The following is a 24,086-nucleotide window of genomic DNA, read 5'->3' on the forward strand; positions in this document are numbered from 1 at the left end:
AACTTTCACAAATAATTTTTCACTTTTTTCTACCTGTCATTTTTGAAAGAAAAAACATTGAAATCTGGATTTCTGTCTGATTTTCAGGAGAGACATATTTGTAGATCGTTATATACTAGATCTCAAACTTTTGGACAAATGTTGGATTTGATTTACTGGTGCAGTGGGTGAAATAAGCATTGAACACGTCAGTTTGTCTCAGGAGCCGTTATTGACATGAAATGTTCACCAGACGTGGGTAACGACAAACACATGCCAGTAAATCAAAGCTTGTAGATCATGTATAACAGAATGGAATGTTCCAGGGGGTAAGAACAGAACACGCTTACATGTATTTCATACTTTTGTTGATAATAAGAGCTTCCAGACACCTCCTGCTTGGGGGAACGTCCTCTTTACGTGTTCCCATAGATTTCCTGTGGGACTCAGGTCGGCTCTATCTATACCAAATCATTACGTTCCAGTAATGTAATAAATTCACCCTTTAGAAAGCTGTTGAGACAGTTGTCTACTTTATTTCTCAATTACTTTTAGATTTGGTCACCTGTAAACTGAACTCAGTAAAACATTCACCTTTCAATCACAATCATCAAATAAACCGTTAAGTTTTACGCAATCAGTCTGTTCCTGGTTAGTACTTGTTACTTAGCAACAGAGAGGCTGTATTAGGGTGTGGAACACCCTCTGCTGGGCTCAGGCGGTATTTCACAGCATGAAGAACGTTTGGTGACGACTTTAGGAAGGCACGTTCATCTGAAAACACTGATACAAAATCCAAGAACAATCCTACGATAAAAAGTTCCTGATGTACCGAACCTACCGTGTACTGTTGGACCGGAGACGTTTAACGTGCTTCTGCCTCCGTTAGCAGTAAAAATGTCCATCAGCGTTTACAAAACTGTGTAAAAGTACACAGACGAGTAGTTAAAAACATAATAATGGTCCGTTCAGCTATTTTCATGAAAATCGGGGGGCTCTGCAGCAGCTGTGATGTCAGCAGGACTACCGTCCATCGGAGGTGAGCTGGGGGGGGTTCTTCAGCAGAGGTGTCTCTTGTCATCATCATCATCATCGTCCCCCCACCTGAGACGCTGGGGGACCCGTTGGGTTCTGGTGCTGAACATCGACGCACCGGCTCCACGTCAGCTCAACCAGTCCAGATCCTCATCGTCTTCATCGCCGAACAGGGGGGCCGGGGGGGGCCGTCCCTTCAGGCTCTGGACATGAAAACACGAGTTCCATCAATCAATGTATTGATGATTTAGTAATAATTGAGTATATCTAAGGCGGGTCACGTAGAGATAAACATCAGCGACTGATTGGTACTGACATAAAACAAAGGAAAAAGCTGGGCTGTAAACTGTTGCATCATGGGAGAGCTTAGACTGATCCTTCCTCACCATCTCATCCTCCTCCTCTTCCTCACTGGGTCCCTTGGGGGGGTGGGCAGGAGAGGTGCTCTGGAAAAATGGCTCCTCTCCATTTTCCTCAGACATTCCCCCCGTCAGACTGAGAGGATGGCAGAAAAGAAGTGTGTGTGTGTGTGTGTGTGTGTGTGTGTGTGTGTGTGTGTGTGTGTGTGTGTTCAGGGGTAGAGGTGGGGTTAGGAAATGAAACAAAGCAGGGATAGAGTACATGCATAAATTAGCAGAGATAGGGGGGGGGGCAGGTAAAATGAAAAAACAATAAAACCTGAAACATCCTGCGACACCCCTGAATTCTAAACTTTTACTCTGACCCACACAAGTTTGTTCCTCTGGCTTCCTGAAAATGTTGCTTTTTGTTTAGTGATTATATCTCATCAGGTTTCAGAGATATTCCTAAAAAGATATAAAAATGAAAATGTGACCTTGACCTAGTTTTTCAAGGTCAAGGTTGTGATCTAATTTCCATCCCCTTGCCTCCCTGAATACAACGCCTTTTGTTTTGTCTTTCTATCTTATCCGGTTCCTGAGATGTGTGCAAAAAAAAATGTACAAAAGTTGACATTTGACCTTGACCTATTTTTCTCAAGGTCACCCCCTCATTTCATCCCCTCTGCTGCCCCAGTAATCTGCTTTTAGCTCCTTCTTTCTTCAGCGGTCGTGCCCCTGGGGCAGGATCATGGTGTCATCGTGAGCGTTCCTGCCTCACCTCGCGTCCTGCGCCGAGTCGCCGTGGTGACCGTTTGGTGGTGGTGGGGGGTTGCTGGGGGGGCCGAAGTCCTTCAGGGACGCGGCTCTCGTTTCTCCTGCGTGTTCTCCGTTGCTCTCTTCCTCCTCTGGAGTCGCTGCAGTGCTGCTCTCCTCCTCTGGGGGTCCTGCCTGCAGCTCTGCTCCTCTCCTGGGGGGGTCTTCTTCACCGGCGGGGGCTTCAAGAGCAGAGGATCCTGTTTGCTGCTCCGCTTCAGACTCCGACGCCGTCTCTGGTGGTTCCTGTCCGGCGGGGGAACCTGGACGGGGGTCGGGGGCAGCTGAAGCCTCCAGATGACTCAGTGTGTGTGACTCTGTGTCCATCTGCCTCTCTGCTGCCCCCCCCTGACCCATCTGGACCCCCCTGACTTCAGCTACAGGCTCTTCACTGACTTTCATGGATCCGTTCAGGTGGACGTTCTCCTCGTTTTGACCCACGTCATTAGTTTCCTCTGCGTTCCGACTCTTCATTAGTGAAGTTTTGTCGGAGCCACTGAGAAGCTGCAGGGTTACATTCTGAAAATAAAGACCCATAAAGAAAACCCCCCCGATGAACGTCCACAAACACCTGGTTATCGTCTGCAGAGAGTCCAGGTTTGAACAACTGAAGGAACGCTTTAAAAAGACAGACGACACCGCAGACGAAGCACCTCATTGGACGAGCTTGTTCAAACACAGAACTCACCTTGATGGTGGAGACGATCACCCCCAGCACAGCCTGGCCGCGGTACGATTCCGTCAGGTCGAACTCCCCCCGCAGAGAATGGAACACTCCGTTCATCACACGCTTCACCTGAACGCACCCACAGACGGCATCACTTCCACACTTCTAACGGGTCTTTTCACATCAATCTGTTCAATCGGCATTAATTCCATTCAGAACAACACGACTCAGCTGCTCCTCCCCCGATTGGCTGATTAAAATAAAACTTTATTTAAATCAAACCACACGAATGTCTGGCGAACAAATCAGAACAGAATCCAAAACGGTTTAGTTTGAGCGACTTCTAAAAACTCCTGTGACTTCCTGTTTTTGTGTTCTGACAGACGTTCACACAAAGTGCTTGAGTGCCACCTGGTGGTGGTCAGACGCCACTGCTGATCATCGCTGACGTCACACTATCCCAGAATAGTGGACAGGTGGAGTCCAGCGCGGGGAATCACACGACACCCTCCCGCCCCTTCCATTTGCGCACACACACACACACACACACACACACACACTGAGTGTGTGTCGATGGGCGGCGGCTCACCTCTGCTGCGGTGTCTGCTACACCCTCCTGCTGCGCCAGCTTGGTCTCCAGTTCAGCCACCCGACCTTCCAGCTGCTTCTTTACAGCTTCTTCCTGTTGCTCCAAGGCTGTGTACTAAAAAACAACAGTGTGTGTGTGTGTGTGTGTGTGCGTGTGTGCTTAAGAACCAGTTAATAATACCCGGTTGTGTACTTGATATGAATGAATCTTACCTTCTGCTGAAGGGCCTGCAGCTCCTCCGTCTCTCTGCTCTGTTCTTCTGAATCTCTTGACTGCTTCAGAGCCGCAAACTTTTAATAAGAAGGATCAAAAATAGGGACATCAAAATTATATTTTTAGAATTAATTTTTGAAAGTTTAATCAAATCATGACTACATTGAAATTAAGCTGACCACATTAAAAATCTGGTGAACAAAAATGTTTCTCCATTTATTCTGCTTTGAGATTTACACACATCTCGTGTTTTTCTACCATCAAGTTATAAATTGAGATTAAAAAAAAGATTCCAGAGCAAAAAAAGTTTAATTCTGACAAAGACAGAATGGCAGGAAGTGTCTGCTGTAACTTCATGAAGACTTTTCCTACAGCGTCACTCAGATGACATCATCAGAATAACATCAGTACAGTGTTTCCTGCACTATAAGGAGCATTGTGGGTTTTAAAGGCCAACAAGCAGTAAAGAACCGTCCCGTGAAGCGTTGTGGACCTGAAGCTGCTCTACCTTCAGCTGAAGCTGGGTCAGCTTCTCCTGCAGGGCGTCGTTCTGCTCCGTCAGCTCCGACACCTCCCTGGAGTGACGCTCTCTGGTGGAGGCCGACAGCTGCTCACACTTCACCCTGTGCTCCTCCTCCAGCTCTGCCTGCAGCTGGGACAACTGCAGCGCGCACACACACACACACACACACACACACACACGCACACGCGCACACAAACACACACACACACACGCACACACGCGCACACACACACACACACACACGCGCACACAAACACACACACACACACGCACACACGCGCACACACACACACACACACACACGCACACACACGCGCACACAAACACACACACACACACGCACACACGCGCACACACACACACACACACACACACGCGCACACAAACACACACACACACACGCACACACGCGCACACACACACACACACACACACGCACACACAAACACCTTTATTTACAAACGCTGACCGACACTTCCTGTCGATGTCCCTTCAGAAAATTTGTATCCCCCTTCAGACCCCTCCCATCGGACCCCTCCCATCTGACCCCTCCCATCGGACCCCTCCCATCGGACCCCTCCCATCTGACCCCTCCCATCGGACCCCTCCCATCAGACCCCTCCCATCGGACCCACCTGTGCCGCTGCAGCGGTGTCGGTGCTGGTCCGGGCCTTGCGGAGCTGGGTCCGGAGGTGGTCCAGCTCCTGCTGGCTGCTCCTGCGGACCTCCTCCACCTCCTCGTCTCGCCGCTGGCGCTCAGCCTGCCACTTTGTCTTCCGTTCCACCAGCGTCTTAAAGGGAGGGGGGCAAAGTCTCAGCATTTAAACCACGACTGTTTCATTACAGGACCCCATCTCTTCTCTACGGTGTAGAATCATTCAGAGCCTAATCTGGGTGTGTGCTGCGATCTGATTGGCTGACGCTCTGTGGAGCCCCCAGACCTACTCTCTCCAGCCTGTCCTTGTCGGTCTTCAGGTCCTGCAGCTCCTCCTCCACGGCGCTGACTCGGAGCTCCACGTCTTTGCGTCGCTGCTTCTCCAGGCGGTACTGACTCTGAGTCCTCTCTGCTGCCCCCTTCACCTCTGGGGGGCAAACAGGAACCGTTAAGACAACACCACCTCCAGGGCAACAGGCTGAGATAGCACGGCTTGGTCATTTAGAACTAACTAGGCTTTGAACCAATTACAGTAATTAAGTTTTGAACTAACTAGGGTTTTAAACTAACTAGTTTCTGAACTGACTAATCCACTAGGTTTGAAATAACTAATTAGCTTTTAAACTAGGTTTTGAATTTTATGTAACATAAACAGTGTATTTATGTGGTGTTATTAATTATTTATGTTTACACTGTAAATCATTTATTAAATTATTATTATTATTTAGCTAGGTTTTGAGGTAACTAGGTTTTTAAATTAACTAAGTTTTGAACTAACTCACTAGGTTTTGAATTATTATTTAACATAAACATTGTATTTATATTTATGTTATTATTTAATGATTGTTTATGTTACACTTTTACACCTGTCCTGCTTTATGTACTTTCAATTGCTGCTTGAAGACTAATAAAGTTTTTTTTCCATTTGAACTGAATTAAGGCAGCCAGCTGGAGTCCCTGAATCCTCACTGTTCGAGGTCAGCTCAGACTCTGTTATCCAGTAAATAATAAAGACATTTAGGATGATTCTCATACCAGCATCGTTTCATTTGAATCAGCCGGTTGTAGTTTTAGCTGACGAACCTTCCAGCTGTGACTCGAGGGCCGACACGCTCTGGCTGTGACTCTCGCTGTCCTGCAGGGCGGAGCTGAGTCTGTTCTGCAGCTCCAGGGCCTTCTGCTGCTGCGCCGTTGCCTCCAGCTGCGCCTGAGACAGACGCGCCGTGCACGAGGCCAGATCCTCCGTGAGGCGGACCTGGTGAACAAACAGACGGGACAGCGGGGGGCTGAGAGCGTGACGGGGACGCCGTGTGGCGTTCATTCAACGTGACGGCCCGTATGAGTGGCTACGTGTGAGGAGGAATGAGACCCTGTGGAAGATCAGTGGTGGCTGATGGGTAACGGAAAGGGAAAGATGTGAAAGAAACTCAAAAAAGTATTAACAAAGAATGATATGAGCAGGACTTTAGTGGAATTAATCGGCTCTGGGTCAAACAGTAATTATATTAACTTACAACAGTCCTCATCTGGGAATTAAATCATTGTATTCCCTTTAAACTGATATTCCAGAATCATTTAGGACAGAGTCGATGGTCCTGGTTGAGTTTAAACTTGTGATCAGAAGTTCACCCTGATATTGTTTCCCAGTGTAACTGAACATACTATTTGACCCCAGTCCAGCAGCAGGACACAGAAAAACCGTCTCACCTGGCCCGAGCCCGGGTCCGGAGGCCGCGTGTGCTGAGAAGAGAGAGCAGCAGAAGCTAGGTTTCTACAGCACAGCGGCGCAGGTAGAAAAGACTGAGGCGGCTATCGTTAGCATCACGTTAGCATCAACACACAGGAAATGATTCAACGTAAACCAATCTACATTGATATCAGTAAATATAAAGTACAGGTAGTCCTCAACTTATGATCACAATTAGTTCCTAAAGTTTGTTCGTAAGTTATTTATTAAATTTATTAAAACCTATAATCTCCATTTGAGGTCATTTAAATGTCATTACTGCTCTAACTACTAAAGTTCTATTCCCTCAGACTGACCAGAAACAATTACAGGACATTAAAAAAACACAGAATACATAAAATACAGGTTCAGTTTTTTTTAGAGTTCTTTTGTTCTGATTAAACGTTGGTTTTCAAAAAAACACACGGAAAAATGAAAATCGGGTTTACGTCATTTCCCCTGATTCAGCGTGTGACAACCAAAAATACTGGAATCCAAATATCACTAGAAAACCATGAAATGCACATAATGTCATGTTACAGTCTAATTAATAAGGATAAAAACATATAATCATATTTAAATACGTAAATATAGTTCCAGTATCTGCCGTTAAGCGTCACTCGTGATTCACATGATCGTTTTAATCCAGATTAGTTTACAGTAAACTTTAATCCTTATAATTTAATCCTTGAGGAGAAAAAGATTCGAGGAACTGATTGTTGGAGCTGCGTGAACGCAGCGGTGCTGCCCCCCGTGGGGTTGTGGTAGAAAACGGAACTGCAGGATGATAATCGGATAATGTGGCGCGCATTTGTTCTCATCTTTGAATGTTCGTATGTTGAGGACTACCTGTTACTGAACAGAACATATTAAAGATAACTTCAACATGTCCAGAATGAAGGCTTTGACACGCGTGTTGAAGAAGTGAATGTCCTGTCCTGCATTACAGGCTCTGAATACATGAATGAGCAGCGATCTGCAGCCAAAGAGGTCAGATCAGGAGTGTTATATTATGGTCTGTGCTCGTGTGTGTGTGTGTGATGTATGTGTTCATCACCAGCTGCTGATGCTGATCCTCACCTTGTCCTGCTCAGCCTGCAGCAGCCTGGCCTGGCTCTGCTCGCTGGTGGACTTGAGGGAGTCGTTCCTCTTCTCCAGCATCAGGTGGCTCTGCTCCATGAACCTGGAGGAGCACAAACACCAACGTCGTCCTCGCGTCATCGCTTTGAAAATCACTTCTATATATTCAACAAACTTCCAACTACATTTGAACCTTTCCGACTCACTTCTGGTTCTGGTTGATGAGTTCTCCAATCTTGTGATTTTGCTCCTCGATGCGGAAGCTTTTCTCATAAACTTCCTTTTTCAAACATTCATTTTCCTACAAAACGAAACAGAAGCTTTTAAAATAGAAAAACACATAAAGATAGCTTGACTAGCCGTTACCGTTCAGATGTGTACCTGGACGATTCTTTGGATGTTGTGCACGATCATAGAGGTTTCCATCGACATAGTAGACATCCCCATGGAAACGCCTCCCTGCCTTTGAAGCTCATCAATCTGTTGAAGAGTGAAGTGATCAGCTGTAAATCCTCCTCCTGTTCACACGATCCTGTACGGCGGGTTTTTACCTTCGAGCCCAGCTGATCCACTTTATCTGCGACTTTTCCCACAGACAGTCGGATCTCTGTGTTGTGCTGTCTGGCCTCAGTCATCAGGAAGGAAGTGACATCACTGGAACCTGGACGAGTCACACAGCAACACACAAGGTGTTACTTCTACTAATTATCCTAATTATGCTCACAATAAATCATGCAAATTGATAATTCATGTATTTTACACTGAATCTTCTCACCCATGTACGGGATGGTTTGTCCCGGGTGGACAGACGTCTGAGTGTAGTGAGGCTAGAATCATACAGCAAAGAAATAGATGGTACCAAATGTAGTCACAGGTAGTTACTGATCAGTGTATAATGGGGGGGACGTCACCTGGAAGGCGTGGCTGCTGCCTGCTAAGCCGTGCTGCGGGGCAACGGTGGTCATAACAGGAAGTAAGGCAGAAGGTGGAGGTGTGTTGTGACGGGGATGAACTGGAGGAGAACCAATAGGATTTAACTGATTAATCACCTGATCACCACAGTGAACGTGAACATGTGACCAACAGGTAGAGGACCCTGACCGTGAGCTGCACCTGGGGAGGCTGCGGATACGTGGACAGGAGACGGAGCCACCGGACGATCTCTGCCTCTGCTGCCGCTGGTGTCCTGGAGGTGAACACACACCAACGGGTGAAACGTGTTCACAACAGAACTACAGTCACCTTCTGTCGGTAGTGACTTACTCATTATTTTAATAATTTAATTTACTTATTCATTATTTTACTTATTCATGTTCTGCAGTTACTCATTCTTATTCTGCAGTTACTTATTCCATTCAGATTGATTTTTCTGGATTAATATTAGTTAATCCAGAAAAATCAATCTGAATGGACATTATTAATCTGAACAAGATACTGACTGAATGAGTCCTCTCATTAAAGATCCGTGTAAGAGCCTAACGTGATTTTTAAATTAATTTAATATATAACATTAATATATAAGAAATTAATTAATGTAAGGTGAAGAATGTTTGTTTTACATTTGTCTGTAGACAAATACACTCACACACTTCCAGCTTTAATTCTCCTGAAGCAGCTGATTCTACACCTCCCTAACATTTACGACTGAATGCATCATAATACCACAGACTGGACATTATCTCACGAGCATCGGAACCGGCTGCTTCTTCCTTTCATGGAAAAGCAGAACGCCAGCAGACATTAGTTTTGTCAGTGCGATGAATCTACCAGCCCACCTCGAGCTCAGAGTCGCTGGATTCCGGCTGGCTGACCACTCCCGTCAGGAACGGCAGCATCGGCTGACCCATCTTCGCCATGCGAGAGATCAGCTTGGCTTTGGTGGCGTCTGGATTCTGAAGTCAGAAAAGGACATTTCAGATGAAAAAGGGGCAAAAAAATTAATAAAATCATGATGAAATAATGTCATAAATAAGACAAGAGCAGCAGAAATGCCTACCGCCAGCTGTTCACTGAATGAGTTTGACTTTGCTCGAAGTGGGGGCTCCCTGAGAAAAGAGAAGAAAGAGCCAGAGAGACGTCAGTTTAATGTGTGGAACCGCACCATGAATGAGTTCTGATGTTTGAGTCTCACCCCGGTGTGACTGGACCTGGGGGCTCTGGGGCCACATTCTCCACACTGGGGACTGGGGAAGGAGCAGCAGAGCTTCTGGAGCTGGAACCGGTCTGATCCGACCCCGCGTCCTTCGCAAACTTCACCTAAAACACGAAAACAACAAGACGCTCTAAACGCTTCTGTTCGTGATGTGAATTCTTTACTTGCAGCTGTTTGTAAAGTTGGTGAAATAAGAACCGAAGTGCTCTTGTGAAATTAAAATGATCAATGAGTGAAAGAAGGATTAACATGTGAAGAACGAGGTAAACATTTAGACACTGGTGAGGGGGGCGTTACCCGACGAAGCTCCACTTCAAAGATCAGGGTGCTGTTGGACGGGACCCGGTTGGGGACTCCTTTGGCTCCGTAGGCCAGCTGGGGAGGGATGATGATGAAACGCCGACCCGCCTTCTTCATCCCCAGCATCCCCTCCTCCCAGCCCTAGTCAGGATGGGGGGAGAAATAATGGCATGAAAACCACGCAGTCACAGTTTCAGCTTGTCGTATGAAAAAAGTATGAAAGACAAAAAGTTGGAAATATGAGCAGGAAGTGATAAAAAAATGAACACTGGGGAAGATCCATGTTACTCGTTCTCGTTCTAAAGTCTGATATGGAACACAGAAATATTTAGAGGAAGTCCTGCAGAGAATCACACGACATTCAACATGTTTAAAGAACAAGTTGTCAGCCCATCTACCAATATCACATCAGATTGCTGTCAATTTTTAACCAGATAAAGTATGTGGGGTGTAGTAAATCCCACCACAGGGATCCTGTTTGGGTTTCAAACCAGCGCAATATCTGAAAAAAATTAGGTTTTTGATTGAATCATTCAGTGATAAAAATCACATTTTCTAAAATTACAGTGTTTGCGTCATAAATATTGAACTTTAAATGTCACTCTCATTTAATACTGAAAACTTTATCTTACTTTGATCACTTTTCCAGCTCCAACTTTCAGGCGCAGTAACTTGTCCTTGTTCTGGTTGGAGTCGAACATCTGGAAAGATTTTTTCATGAGTCGTGTACCATTCAGTTTACAGAAGTCACGGAACACGGAGGACAAAACGTGAGTAAATAATGACGGAGGGGTGTCACCTGTCCGATGGCGTGGTTCTGCAGCAGCCAGCCTGTGTACACCACCTCCAGAGAGTCTCCATTCTCCACCGCCTGGCCCTCCCCCAGACTCAGATCCTGAACCACCACAGCATCCAGCGAGGGGGTGCTGTTCACTTTGGCCAAACACAGCTGACATGTGTGGGAAGAAACAAGTCATCATCATCTGTATGTGTGCGTGTGTGTGCGTGTGTGTGTTTCTATCCTAGCGGTGCATCTCACCTCCTTGCAGAAATCGGACGCAGCTTTTTCCGACTCAAACATCAGAGACCAGTTCTGCCTCTGGTCGTCATAAAACGTGCAGTAGTTGTTTGGCTGCATCTGTGGGGGTTCAAAGAGAAAAGAGTTCAGGAGCAGAAAGAAAGAAAATGAACGAGAGCTCGGTCTGATGAGTCCTTCTGTGAGGCTTTAAAATGAGACTATGCCTCATCCTGAGGCAGTGAAATAGGGATTGAACCACTAACAAACACACAAACCTGGGCTAAAGTTAAGGCTGCACTATTATAAAGTGTGGTTTGTGTCAGAAACACACTTATTGTTATTATTATTATTATTAATAATAATTATTATTATTATGGGGCAAAAAACAAGTCCCTCACCTTTTACTCAGTTTTTTCCACATTGCATTACAATCCATACATTTGACAATTATAATTTAAAAGTGAAAAAATTAGTTTTATGTCATTTCTTTCATTAAAGCTTTCATTTAACAATGCAGAGAAGAAATATTTTTGATTCAATGGGAACACAATCCATAATATTTATGATTGAGATGTTAGAGGGAAGTGATCGTTGAGCTCCCTTGTTGTTCTCATGCTGGAGTTAACAAGCATTTCTTTTGAGTAGTGATCAATAAAACCAGAGACAATAAAAGGCACAGCATTAGTTAAGAGCAGTTTGAAGATAACGTCCCAAGAAGAAACCGTGTGGAGTTCTGAACCGCTTCCGAAAGCAAGACCCAGGTTCATTCTGATTTAATTTACATTTATAATGTGAATTAAATACCTAAAACAACAATTTAATGCATCTGCCAATAATTATATTTTATTATAAAAAAAGGATGAAAATGATATTCTAAAATTATTCATTCATCAAACACAATGACTTGTCTAGAACAGAACAAAAGTGGTAAGTCAGTATGAGATCATGGTCATCTGACGTGACTCACTCTGACTCTCTGGGACTCTCTCAGATGATATATTAACAGACAAACAAATGAATCACATTGTTAAAATCTCTAGATTTCAATATGGCTGGAAATGTGGAATAATAGAGGACAGAACTAGATATTTAGCAAAGTCATGTTTCATACAAGAATGCTACAAAATTTTATTTTAATTAAATAATTGTTGCCGAATCTGACAACAGTAAAGCATCCAGACACCAGAGGATCTACGTCTCGACCCACCGTGAAAGCAAAGCCCACATGAATCCTGGCAGCGGTGACTTGTTTCTGCTGGCTCAAGTACAGAAGCAGCTTGTACTGAAAAAAAGAGAAGAGATGCATTATTTCCAAAAGTCACAACTAAAATCTCCAACAAGTGACCAGTTAGCAGAGCTCCAAACCTCTTTGGTTGTGTCGTTTCCCAGCACGGCTGCTCCCAGTTTGCCTTGGTTCACATGCTGTCCGTTAGAACTATAACCAAAACAGAAAAGTACGGTATGAAACGACCTGCGACTTCACACACGTCTGGAGGCTTCGTCTTTTCTCCTGTGGATTTAAGGTTGCAGCCCTCAAACCTTTTAGGTTTGGAAAATACAAAACAACACAGACCAACATTTTGTGAAGTGGTTTAAAATAGGAATTCCTCACTATCTGAAGGTCTGGACCGCTGTGGCGAATAAGACTGCAGGAGATCCAGACGGCGGCGCTGCTTTCTGAGAGGCTGCTGCTGTAAACGGACAAAGGACACATTCAGTTCGTCTCCCGCATCACGACCGGGCCTCAAGTCGAGGACGATCACCTGCGTTGGAGCTCTTCCTGGGCTGCTTCGGTGCTGTGTACTGGAATGACTCGTTCCCCTGACTGGCTTCCTGGTCCAGTCCAAACAAAGACGCCAACTTGGCCCTGGAAAGTGGAAAGATCATTAAGCAATAAAACAAACATTTAAACTGAAAGTGATTCATTTTCTGATGAAGTAAGTACTTCACAACAGTTGTGCTACAAAAACATCCAAACAACCGATGCATCAATACAATTACTTCCTGAATGACGGGCATGAGTCTCATTTTCAACCAGGACTACAGCGACATTTGAAAACTAAAACCATGCATCCAGAAACTGTCGTGGTAACGGTACCGACCCCTGGAACTCCTTCCACTGGTAGTCACTGCCGTCTCCAACAACACACATGCTGACAACCTTTAGGTCTTCGCCCCCAAGGGTGAGGAACTGGGGTGAGGTGGGGCAGTTTGTGTGCATGGTAGACTTAAAATCCTTCCAGTTGACGCTCCAAGTCTTCCTCCTGGGCTGTTTCAGACTAATATCCCCCGTGCATTTACACCATTGTGGTAGATTTATCAGCAATAGCAAAGGAACTCCAACCTAGAGCTGATCCCCGCTGAACAGAGAAGGGTTGTGGGAGAAATGTTCGCTCCGCTCCTCTAACAGGCAGCATGTGAGAGGAATTAGCAGCCATAACACTCCCTCCAGAGCTGGCGTGTTCGCCCCATCGGCTCCATACGGCGCTGTTGTAACGCAGCGCCGTAAAGCACCGCTGGTCCTGAACGCCCCATCTGAGAGTCAACCCCAAAGCAGTGATGTATTGTAATGTCAGTGTTCGTACGTTAGTCCACCAAATGTCTTCACAACCGTCGCAGATAGAAAAATGAAACAAAAAGCACATGACTCCGGCAGCAAAGGGGATAAAAAGGAGATGATGACCTTGACCTTGAGAAAACTAGGTCATGGTCAAATTTTAACTTTTGTACACTCAGGAACCGGTTAAGATAGAAAGACGAGGGAGAAGGCCAGTGTGAGTAAGACTGTAGATCAAAGCTAGTGCTTTGATCTATGAAAGTAGGTCTGAGCACTCTTTGATCTATGAAAGTAGGTCAGAGCACTAGCTCTGATCTTTGACCCATGGAAGTAGGTCAGGGTACAAATTTGAATTCAGGGGTGTCGCAGGATGTTGTGACTACGTTGGTTCTAGTTTCTGTTGTAATAACACCTTACGTGACTTTATAACCTATTATCCTGTTTATAACCTCAAGGAAACTACACTGATGATCTCAGGCTGGGTTAAAAGCTCAGTTTTGATTCTTAGGATTGTGGTTACCAAGACAACAGTAAACCCTCATTGTAAGAAGGAACTCATGACAGAACAGACGACATCAGGATGACAACATCTGACAGCTGGAACTCAACTTCTCTTAATAACATTATTCAATCTACGGAGGAAACAGTTGCTAATTTTAACATGATAAAGAATTTTTTCTTTATCATTTTTTCTAATTTTTTTCTTATGTTAGCAGCTGTTAGCCCTCTGACTATGAAACACTAACGAATATTAAGTCATTATTTTAATATATTGATAATTTTTAGACAATATCCTTGAATACCTTTTAGAGTTGTTTCACAGCACAACTTTTGACAATAAAATACATTTTAGGATATTTACTTTACTATTTGTTTTATTGTGCAAATAAATTGAAGACACTTAGAAAGTACCTTATCAATGTAGAACGTGTTTTTATGTCATTAGCTAAGAGGCGTTAGCTGCAAACGAGTCATATTCCACTGGAAACGGTTCAAATGACATTTGTTTCTAGCTTAGCCCCGGCTAACTGCTAGCACGCTAGTTACAGCTAGCTTAGCCCCGGCTAACTGCTAGCACGCTAGTTACAGCTAGCTTAGCCCTGGCTAGCTGCTAGTACGCTAGTTACAGCTAGCTTAGCCCCGGCTAACTGCTAGCACGCTCGTTAGCCTGCAGGAAGCGGCGTTAGCCCCGCAGACAGACTCACCCTCCCGTCGGGGACAGGAAGTCTCCGTCTTCATCGTCTCCGCCGAACATGTTCGCGTCTCACGCCTTCGAGATAAACCCGGAGCGGACACCGGACAGCGGCTTTACGTTAAAGCCTTTAACATGACTAGTTTGTGGAACGGAGACTTCCTCTTCCTGTTTGTGGGACACTCAGCTGACTGCCCACGTGACCACAAGAACTACCCGTGGATGCCACTAGATGGCGCTGGAGGGATTCCGAGTAGAGGAAACAAGGTCACACACGAGACAGTCACGAGACGCTGAAGGCTCACACGACCTTTGACCTCACACAGATAAACAGATAAGGAATCATGAAGGAAATTAAATAGACGACACAAACTAAAATCATAGATAGATAGATAGATAGATAGATAGATAGATAGATAGATAGATAGATAGATAGATAGATAGATAATAATAATAATAATAATAATAATAATAATAATAATAATAATAACAATAATAATAATAATAATAATAATAATAATAATAATAATAATAATAATAATAATAATAATTAGAAGAAGAATCCACTCATTTTGAAGGAACAGATCATCTCATTCCTGGTTTTCATATAGGAATTCTAAAATACAGTATTTTCCTGAGATAAATAATATAATGCTAGATTAAAATAATGATATTTGCACTACAAAAACATGAGAAACTGTTTTTTTTCTAATCTGACTCCTATTACTGTTTCTGGGGGGAAAAAATATTCCTGTACCAATTCACTTTTTTTAGTCTTTCTGCTATTTTCAGACGTGTTTTACAGTTATTCGTGTATTTCATGTTAGGAATGCATACGTCGCCTCTCACCCACAGCCTGCTGGGAAAGGCTCCAGCGTCACCCGTGACCCACACGACGATTACGGTCGTCTCATCTTCAGGAAAATGGTTGGATGGATGGAACAAACTGTTGGTGTTCTTCCAACGGCCTGTTGTCAAAGGTTTTCCCAGCATCATGGCAAAAATAGATGTCATTACATTGACATCAGTCTGGATGCAGTCTAAGGCCCCTGACTCCAAGTTCATTAAAAGAGCCACATTATTTGGCTGAATTCCAAATGGGATTTTAATCTGTCGTAACCTCGTGTCAGTTCTGGTGACGTGGGCGTCAGTCTGTAGGTTTTACATGTACACACTCAATATCATCATTTATAACTGGATTCCATTCATGATTACACACTGGAGTCACTGAAAAACTGATGTGAGTTTAATGAAATCAACTTTTCTCATTAAAGTTTTCTCTACTTCTCTATTGAATTTTCAGTCGTCACAATCCTTCTTGGAATCATTTCAAACTATAACGTTTTGTGCAGAGCTATAATGAAGGTCCAGTAGAGGTAGCTGCAGCTGTTCTCTGTGGCCCCTTGAACACAGCCTGTGGGGCTGTCGGCCCTTCTGTTGGCCCTTATCAATGGAATTATTTTTGTTCAGCAGCAGACACATACAATAGAACCAAATCTGTGTCTGAGAGGTGCTAAAAATATAGAAAAATAACTTGAGAAGTGAGTAAGTGTAAAGTAAGTGAAATGAAGTACTGAGATTTAGGATGATGTCTATAATTCTGGAAATGTGGAGCCAGATGCGTCCATTTCTAGACATTTGTAGGAATGAAGCTCTGTAAACTTGTAGAGCGGTTTGTTAATGTGTAGATAAACCAGTAAAACTGAGGACAAACTGTAAATATGTGGATCTGTAAACGAGTGCGAAAATGTAAATACTACAATATGTAACTGTGTAAAATAATTCTGTAAATACGGACAGATCTGTGAATAAAATGACAGATCTGTTAATGCAAAGACAAATGTATATAAATGTGTACATTAATACTATTTTGACTTACAACGGCAGTTGCACTGTGCAGATATTTACAGATCCATCCTTTTATGTACAGACATGCATAGAAATTTCTGCAAATTTACAGAATTTAACATTCCTTGATATTTTGGAATTTCATGGATGCTGTTGTCAGTAAAAAAAAAAAAGTATAAAGATGGGTGCACAGCAGATCAAGTCACCTCTTTGATTTTTTAGGAGGTTTTTGGTATTATTTTATAAAAAACAATTTAAATTATGAAATATTAAGAGTCAACACATGCACACGACAATTAAATATAAGACATCTTCTTTACTCTCAGTATTTACACATGATCACTTTAGAGCAATATTACTTAAGATTTATGGCATAACCATTTCACCTATCAAAAATATACAAAAATAAAATCACATCTGTTGCTTCCTGTCCGACAAACATCGCTGGTCCGTGTCTCTTCCTGCGTGTTATGTAGAGGTGCCTGACTTCCTGTTCCGCTTCGCTCGGCGTGTGGAAGGAAATCGGATGAACTCAAAGTGTTTGCTCTGGTCCGTGTTGGGGAAGGGCGGGGGCCCCGTGTGGAGCCGTTTGATGAAGTGGACCTCTCTCTGGTTCTGCCGCGTCCTGGAGGCCCTCATCGGCCTCCCCTTCCTGGTGAACGCCACGAACCAGCCCTCGTACTTGGCGTTCTGGAAGGCCGTGTAGTTGTTCTCCAGGACGACCTCCGTGAAGATACAGTCTCTGCTGCGGCCGTTGTGCTGGGGGGGGGGGGGGCAGAAGAGGTTCTGATGATAAATCTGGACCGAACTGCATACAGAAACGAGCCTTCATTCTGATTCATGCATGAGTACAGCTCAGTAAACGTATTTAATATAGATTTAAAATGTGACGACTAAATGTGAAAAAGCTGAATTTATCCTCTTTGACGAGTGAAAATTGTCGTGTTTGTTGTACATACGGCAAGATAGACATACAGGGGGGGTCATTTTCACTGAGGTACCATCAGCATAAGGGCTGTCCTCAAACTAATAAATGTAACTAAATGTAACTCAGTGTAATGTAACTAAATGTAACTACTCCTTAATGCAACTAATAAATGTAACTAAATGTAACTCAGTGTAATGTAACTAAATGTAACTACTCCTTAATGTAACTAATAAATGTAACTAAATGTAACTCAGTGTAATGTAACTAAATGTAACTACTCCTTAATGTAACTAATAAATATAACTAAATGTAACTCAGTGTAATGTAACTAAATGTAACTACTCCTTAATGTAACTAATAAATGTAACTAAATGTAACTCAGTGTAATGTAACTAAATGTAACTACTCCTTAATGTAACTAATAAATGTAACTAAATGTAACTCAGTGTAATGTAACTAAATGTAACTACTCCTTAATGTAACTAATAAATGTAACTAAATGTAACTCAGTGTAATGTAACTAAATGTAACTACTCCTTAATGTAACTAATAAATGTAACTAAATGTAACTCAGTGTAATGTAACTAAATGTAACTACTCGTTAATGTAACTAATAAATGTAACTAAATGTAACTCAGTGTAATGTAACTAAATGTAACTACTCCTTAATGTAACTAATAAATGTAACTAAATGTAACTCAGTGTAATGTAACTAAATGTAACTACTCCTTAATGTAACTAATAAATGTAACTAAATGTAACTCAGTGTAATGTAACTAAATGTAACTACTCCTTAATGTAACTAATAAATATAACTAAATGTAACTCAGTGTAATGTAACTAAATGTAACTACTCCTTAATGTAACTAATAAATATAACTAAATGTAACTACTCCTTAATGTAACTAATAAATGTAACTAAATGTAACTCAGTGTAATGTAACTAAATGTAACTACTCCTTAATGTAACTAATAAATGTAACTAAATGTAACTCAGTGTAATGTAACTAAATGTAACTACTCCTTAATGTAACTAATAAATGTATCTAAATGTAACTCAGTGTAATGTAACTAAATGTAACTACTCCTTAATGTAACTAATAAATGTAACTAAATGTAACTCAGTGTAATGTAACTAAATGTAACTACTCCTTAATGTAACTAATAAATGTAACTAAATGTAACTCAGTGTAATGTAACTAAATGTAACTACTCCTTAATGTAACTAATAAATGTAACTAAATGTAACTCAGTGTAATGTAACTAAATGTAACTACTCCTTAATGTAACTAATAAATGTAACTAAATGTAACTCAGTGTAATGTAACTAAATGTAACTACTCCTTAATGTTAAATAACTGAATTTCTGACTGATTCTAGTTCCAAACATTACAGTTAGACAGAAAAAACATGTTTGTTTGTTTCTCTGTTCTAACATAAATCCTTTTCATTTGTCAGGTTATTAAACCCACAGAACTCCATCAATCAAGGATCAAACTATCAATCAATAAAGAAAAATAACATCAGACACAAGTTAGGATGTTAACTTTGTTCACAACGTTTAGTCAGGGTTAAAATGGGCTGAACTACTGCATTGTGGGAACTGTAGTTTCAGGTCAAACCACACTTTTGACCTATTGTTGATACTCTGACCTTTTATGTTCTCGTGGGCCACATTAAATGAGGTGGAGGGCCACATTTGGCCCCCGGGCCTTGAGTTTGACACATGTGACAGAGTATACTGGAAGTAAGCATTAGTATCACCTATAGGCGATGCAAGTTAAAAACAGATGTTGGTTAGCTGTTGGTCACAATGATGCCTGTAATCCTATTGGCTGAGGGCAGGTGAATAGACTGACACCACCTGGAAGTGATGACTAATCAATCGTTAGCACCTGAGCCTGTCCGAAGCGGAAGAACTCCAACAAGGATTAGTGACACGTTCATGTATGTCATTCGGTTCATAGAAACAGTTTCATTTATGGGAACGTGGTTTCTGTACATTTGGACGGAACCGGCTGGAGCTTCAGTTTTAAGAGTTCTATTTCCAGCCATGATAAACTACAGTAAGCTAACCAGCTAATTACCAAACAGGGTAGTAACCCTCAACGAGACAAATTTGGATAAGTGATGAAAACGTGAGTTCAAAAGAGTCACAAACACATAAATATAAATTAAAGATTTGAAACTCTTCCTTATTTCAGTCCATGAAATGAAGAAAGTCTTTTGTGGTACCCACAGGTTGATAGACCAATCCCTAAACGGTAAAATAACCACTAGTTTGACTCTAGAACAATCAGAACAATCCCTACACTTGTGAACCATGATGTCACTAACATCAGCCACAGACACGAATCCATCGTTTCCATTTCCGTGCAGGAAGTGGAGAGCTGACATGAAACCAAAAACAGGTAGTGGGAGGCGCCTTTCCCCTCACTGGTGTGTGCCGGGTCCATGAGACCCGGAGACTGTCTCTCATCCTCTGAGGGTTCCTTTTCCAGCTCATCATATCCTGGGGTGACGAGGACACAATGACAGTGGACTGGACACCTACAGTAGTGTTGGAGCTGCAGCATGGGCAGTGTGGTAAAAGACGCCTACATGTAACTCTTTGGTGACCTTGGTAGGACGCGGTCTGACTGCTGGTAGTCTCCGTGCCCTCATGGAGCTCTCTCCGTACCTTTCCAACAAGTTTCCCCTTCCGGTTCATGCAGAGGTAGCGCTCACTCTCCGCACCTCTGATCCTCACTCGACTGCCGAAGGTATCGGTCTCCACGAAAAGACGAGCTGACAGAAAGAAGAAGGGAAAATACAAAAAAATACTCTTCAGAGGATTGGACACGACATGTAGACCTCCAGGGCTCAAACACTTTTCCATTGATGGTTCTGTTGAAACAGGTTTATACTTCACAGTAGAACATCAGACATGAACAGCATTTACACAAGTCAACCAGCAATAACAGTCAAATAGAGTATAGATCAGGGGGGTCAAACTGAGGTACCATCAGCATAAGGGGTGTCATCAAACTAATAAATGTAACTAAATGTAACTCAGTGTAATGTAACTAAATGTAACTACTCCTTAATGTAACTAATAATGTAACTAAATGTAACTCAGTGTAATGTAACTAAATGTAACTACTCCTTAATGTAACTAATAAATGTAACTAAATGTAACTCAGTGTAATGTAACTAAATGTAACTACTCCTTAATGTAACTAATAAATGTAACTAAATGTAACTCAGTGTAATGTAACTAAATGTAACTACTCCTTAATGTAACTAATAAATGTAAGTAAATGTAACTACTCCTTAATCTAACATAAATCCTTTTAATTTGTCAGGTTATTAAACCCACAGAACTCCATCAATCAAGGATCAAACTATCAATCAATAAAGAAAAATAACACAAGTTAGGACATTAACTTTGTCCAAAATTGGCTAAATTACTGCATTATGGGAAATGTAGTTTTGCTCAAAACACACTTTTGACCTATTTTAGATGCTTCCACTTTTTATGCTCTTGCGGGCCACATAAAATAATGTGGAGGGCCACATTTGGCCCCCGGGCCTTGAGTTTGACACATGCGGTCTAATAATGGAGTTTACAAAGTTTTACTAAACTTTTATCTGCTGCCACTAAACAAGATTGTTAATTTTAGAATTTAATTTTGTAATAGACTGAACTCCAAGCTGTTGAAGTCACTGTGAACCTTGGGACAGTCCGAAGGCGTGACGAGGCAGAATATACATCCTGTAATTGAATTTGTCTTCAGTCTCTTATATTAACGCTCCTACAGCTGACTTGTGTATTGGAGTCAAGGAGACTAAAGACGCGTCCTAATCAGCTGCTAATTCTCCAGACCGTGACTTCTTGGATGTGAGGTGGGATAAATTAGCATATAGGACTGAAAACACTTCACAGTGGGAGGGACGAGCAGGCTGGAGGTGACACTGCTGGTTGGCCCCCGGGGGGGCCCGGGACAGCGGTCCCAGCAGGAGCTCTGTGACAACACTCACAGCAACGGGCTGCTTGAGTTTCACTTAATCCCATTCAGATTACAGATACCTGATTTATGAACCCAAACAGAAGGTCAATTAAATACCCAATAATTACTGCTACTAATGATGTCTCTAGATAGATAGATAGATAGATAGATAGATAGATAGATAGATAGATAGATAGATAGATAGATAGATAGATAGATAGATAGATAGATAGATAGATAGATAGATAGATACTTTAATCATCCCGAAGGAAATTCAGAGTAACATCTGCTCACAACAAAAAATACAAATAAAAAATACTACTAAATACACATAGGGGTGACTGACACAGACAAAAAGAGGTTACCTAAATCACATAAGTGCATCATTAACTACAACAACAGTACACATAAATAAAAAAGAAGCATAATAAGACAAAGAAGGAGCAAAGGAAGAAGATATAAGAACAAGAATAAGTGGATGAACCGAACTGATATATATTGATATATATTAATATTATATTGATAACATTCAGAAAATAAAATTTGTGATATTTACATGAATTCACTATAACTGGACACACATTCCATGAGGTCAAAGGGGAAATATCAGAATAAAAAGAGAACATTTTCTCTCCCCTGACTGTGGACTATAAGGCAGTGACAGAGAAGGGGACCCCCCCCCCCCAGCAGACCCCAGGTCAGCCCTTACCGAACTCGTCCCCATCCTCCGCGGTGGCGGTGACCCTCCTGCCCTGGATCTGGACGTGTTTCCCGCTGGTGCGGCTGTAGAGCTGGTAGACCCTGACCTGTCTGCGGCTCAGCTGGTCTGTCACTGCGCCCTGCGTCCTCACATACTGGTTAAAATTAGGAGACGGGTGATTCTCCCCCTTTTTAATGCATAGGGAAAAATGAAATACATCATGGTTTTTCTTTCTAATCTGGGAAAGTTGGAAAGAAATGTAAAGCCAGATTTACTATTTTCCTGAATTGATTATTTTCCTTTGGGTTTCTTACTTATGGAATTGAACGTTATTTTTGCGCGCTTACCTGAGCATGGCACCACAGCACGAAAAAATGAAACGATCTGCAGAAGTAACAATAAATGAAGAGTTAGCCTGTCGGAAAAGTCTGATTTTGAGAGAGAGAAAAATCGATCAACCCATCTCCACCTTACATGTAAATACTGCGCCGGTTTATTCCATGCATTCTTTTTTTTATTTCGCCCGATCAATAATCGATAGAAATCCTCAAGGATGCTGCAAATAAATCCAACTGGGGCTCTTGTAGTCCATCCACAAGCACTGATGAACGTCAAAAACCCGATCCAGATGATGGGGGCCCTTCCGGAGCTCCGAGCCGCGCGTCAAACGGAGACCCCTCCATGAGAGGAAGCCTTGAAGGTGTTCAGACACATCACCGGAGGAAACGTGGGGGTCTGCCTGCTTTAGTTCCAGGTTTGAGAAGCCCCCCCCTGTCTCACCGGGGTCCCACTGCGCAGTGGTTAAATGTTGGTCCCTCCCTGAAGCGCTCCTGCTGTGGGTGGGCAAAACCACCGGGGGCCCCAACGGCAACTTGATGCACAGACAGATCAGTCACAGTTTAAAAAATAAAAATATTTTTTTTTAAAACTAAAAAACAACTAGAAAGAGTAATAATTAGATTAAATGATGAAAAGAATTCCCCAGAACGTGAGACTGGCTCAATCCGTCTCCCTTTAATGTAGATCATTACAGTATTTAAAGGTGTTGTCTAATGGGTCCTAATGGGCGTGGCCATTAGGTGTTAAAGAGACCCCCCCCCCAAAAAAAAACACACACCTCACCTCATGTCCTTTCTGATGTTAACTGGTCACACTTCTAGTTAAGTGAGAAAGGCCAACAACTAATCAGAGAAGAGAAGAGGAGAGGAGAGGAGAGGAGAGGAGAGGAGAGGAGAGGAGAGGAGAGGAGAGGAGAGGAGATGAGAGGAGAGAAGAGGAGAGGAGAGGAGAGGAGATGAGAGGAGAGGAGAGGAGAGAAGAGGAGAGGAGAGGAGAGGAGATGAGAGGAGAGGAGAGGAGAGGAGAGGAGAGGAGAGGATAGGAGAGGAGAGGAGAGGAGAGGAGAGAAGAGGAGAGGAGAGGAGAGGAGAGGAGAGGAGAGGAGATGAGAGGAGAGAAGAGGAGAGGAGAGGAGAGGAGATGAGAGGAGAGGAGAGGAGAGGAGAGGAGAGGAGAGGATAGGAGAGGAGAGGAGAGGAGAGGAGAGGAGAGAAGAGGAGAGGAGAGGAGAGGAGAGGAGATGAGAGGAGAGGAGAGGAGAGGAGAGGAGAGGAGAGGAGAGGAGAGGAGAGGAGAGGAGAGGAGAGGAGAGGAGAGGAGAGGAGAGGAGAGGAGAGGAGAGGAGAGGAGGCCAGACTGTGTCCATGAACACCGGTGTAACACGAAGCCTCACATCTTACCCTTCTCACGTTCTCTTGACCCCACCGCGACCATCACCCCTG

The 24,086-nt window shown here is 42.9% G+C and overlaps 2 protein-coding genes across 8 annotated transcripts; both read right to left on the reverse strand.

Annotated features, from left to right (window-relative positions):
* Nucleotides 1–495: 495 nt before the first annotated feature.
* Nucleotides 496–15,022, reverse strand: fkbp15b (FKBP prolyl isomerase family member 15b). 6 transcript variants are annotated; one of them, XM_068311326.1, is made up of 29 exons: nt 14,854–15,022; nt 12,855–12,958; nt 12,704–12,779; nt 12,457–12,526; nt 12,299–12,373; nt 11,113–11,211; nt 10,873–11,022; nt 10,706–10,774; nt 10,071–10,214; nt 9,753–9,877; nt 9,618–9,666; nt 9,397–9,513; nt 8,723–8,807; nt 8,533–8,633; nt 8,397–8,448; nt 8,173–8,282; nt 8,003–8,101; nt 7,828–7,922; nt 7,622–7,724; nt 5,899–6,070; nt 5,106–5,242; nt 4,796–4,951; nt 4,146–4,298; nt 3,637–3,714; nt 3,425–3,538; nt 2,857–2,964; nt 2,134–2,687; nt 1,401–1,509; nt 496–1,217 (listed from the first exon to the last, which is right to left on the reverse strand). In XM_068311326.1, the coding sequence occupies exons 1-29, from the start codon at nt 14,901–14,903 to the stop codon at nt 1,143–1,145; spliced, it is 3,429 nt and encodes a 1,142-aa protein (XP_068167427.1). In that variant the 5' UTR covers nt 14,904–15,022; the 3' UTR covers nt 496–1,142. The 6 variants fall into 6 exon arrangements, with proteins under 6 accessions (XP_068167427.1, XP_068167426.1, XP_068167422.1 ...); XM_068311325.1 differs by having other exon boundaries at nt 12,704–12,782; XM_068311321.1 differs by lacking the exon at nt 14,854–15,022 and adding an exon at nt 13,194–13,481 and having other exon boundaries at nt 1,331–1,509; nt 12,704–12,782.
* Nucleotides 15,023–17,027: 2,005 nt separating this feature from the next.
* fgf17 (fibroblast growth factor 17) lies at nt 17,028–23,045 on the reverse strand. Of its 2 annotated transcripts, none has more exons than XM_068310967.1 (5): nt 22,780–23,045; nt 22,653–22,689; nt 22,315–22,459; nt 20,297–20,403; nt 17,028–17,447 (listed from the first exon to the last, which is right to left on the reverse strand). In XM_068310967.1, the coding sequence occupies exons 1-5, from the start codon at nt 22,809–22,811 to the stop codon at nt 17,157–17,159; spliced, it is 612 nt and encodes a 203-aa protein (XP_068167068.1). In that variant the 5' UTR covers nt 22,812–23,045; the 3' UTR covers nt 17,028–17,156. The 2 variants fall into 2 exon arrangements, with proteins under 2 accessions (XP_068167068.1, XP_068167067.1); XM_068310966.1 differs by having other exon boundaries at nt 22,315–22,492.
* Nucleotides 23,046–24,086: the final 1,041 nt, after the last annotated feature.

Source organism: Antennarius striatus, chromosome 3, assembly GCF_040054535.1.
Source record: "Antennarius striatus isolate MH-2024 chromosome 3, ASM4005453v1, whole genome shotgun sequence".
In the NCBI taxonomy this organism is placed as follows: Eukaryota; Metazoa; Chordata; class Actinopteri; order Lophiiformes; family Antennariidae; genus Antennarius; species Antennarius striatus.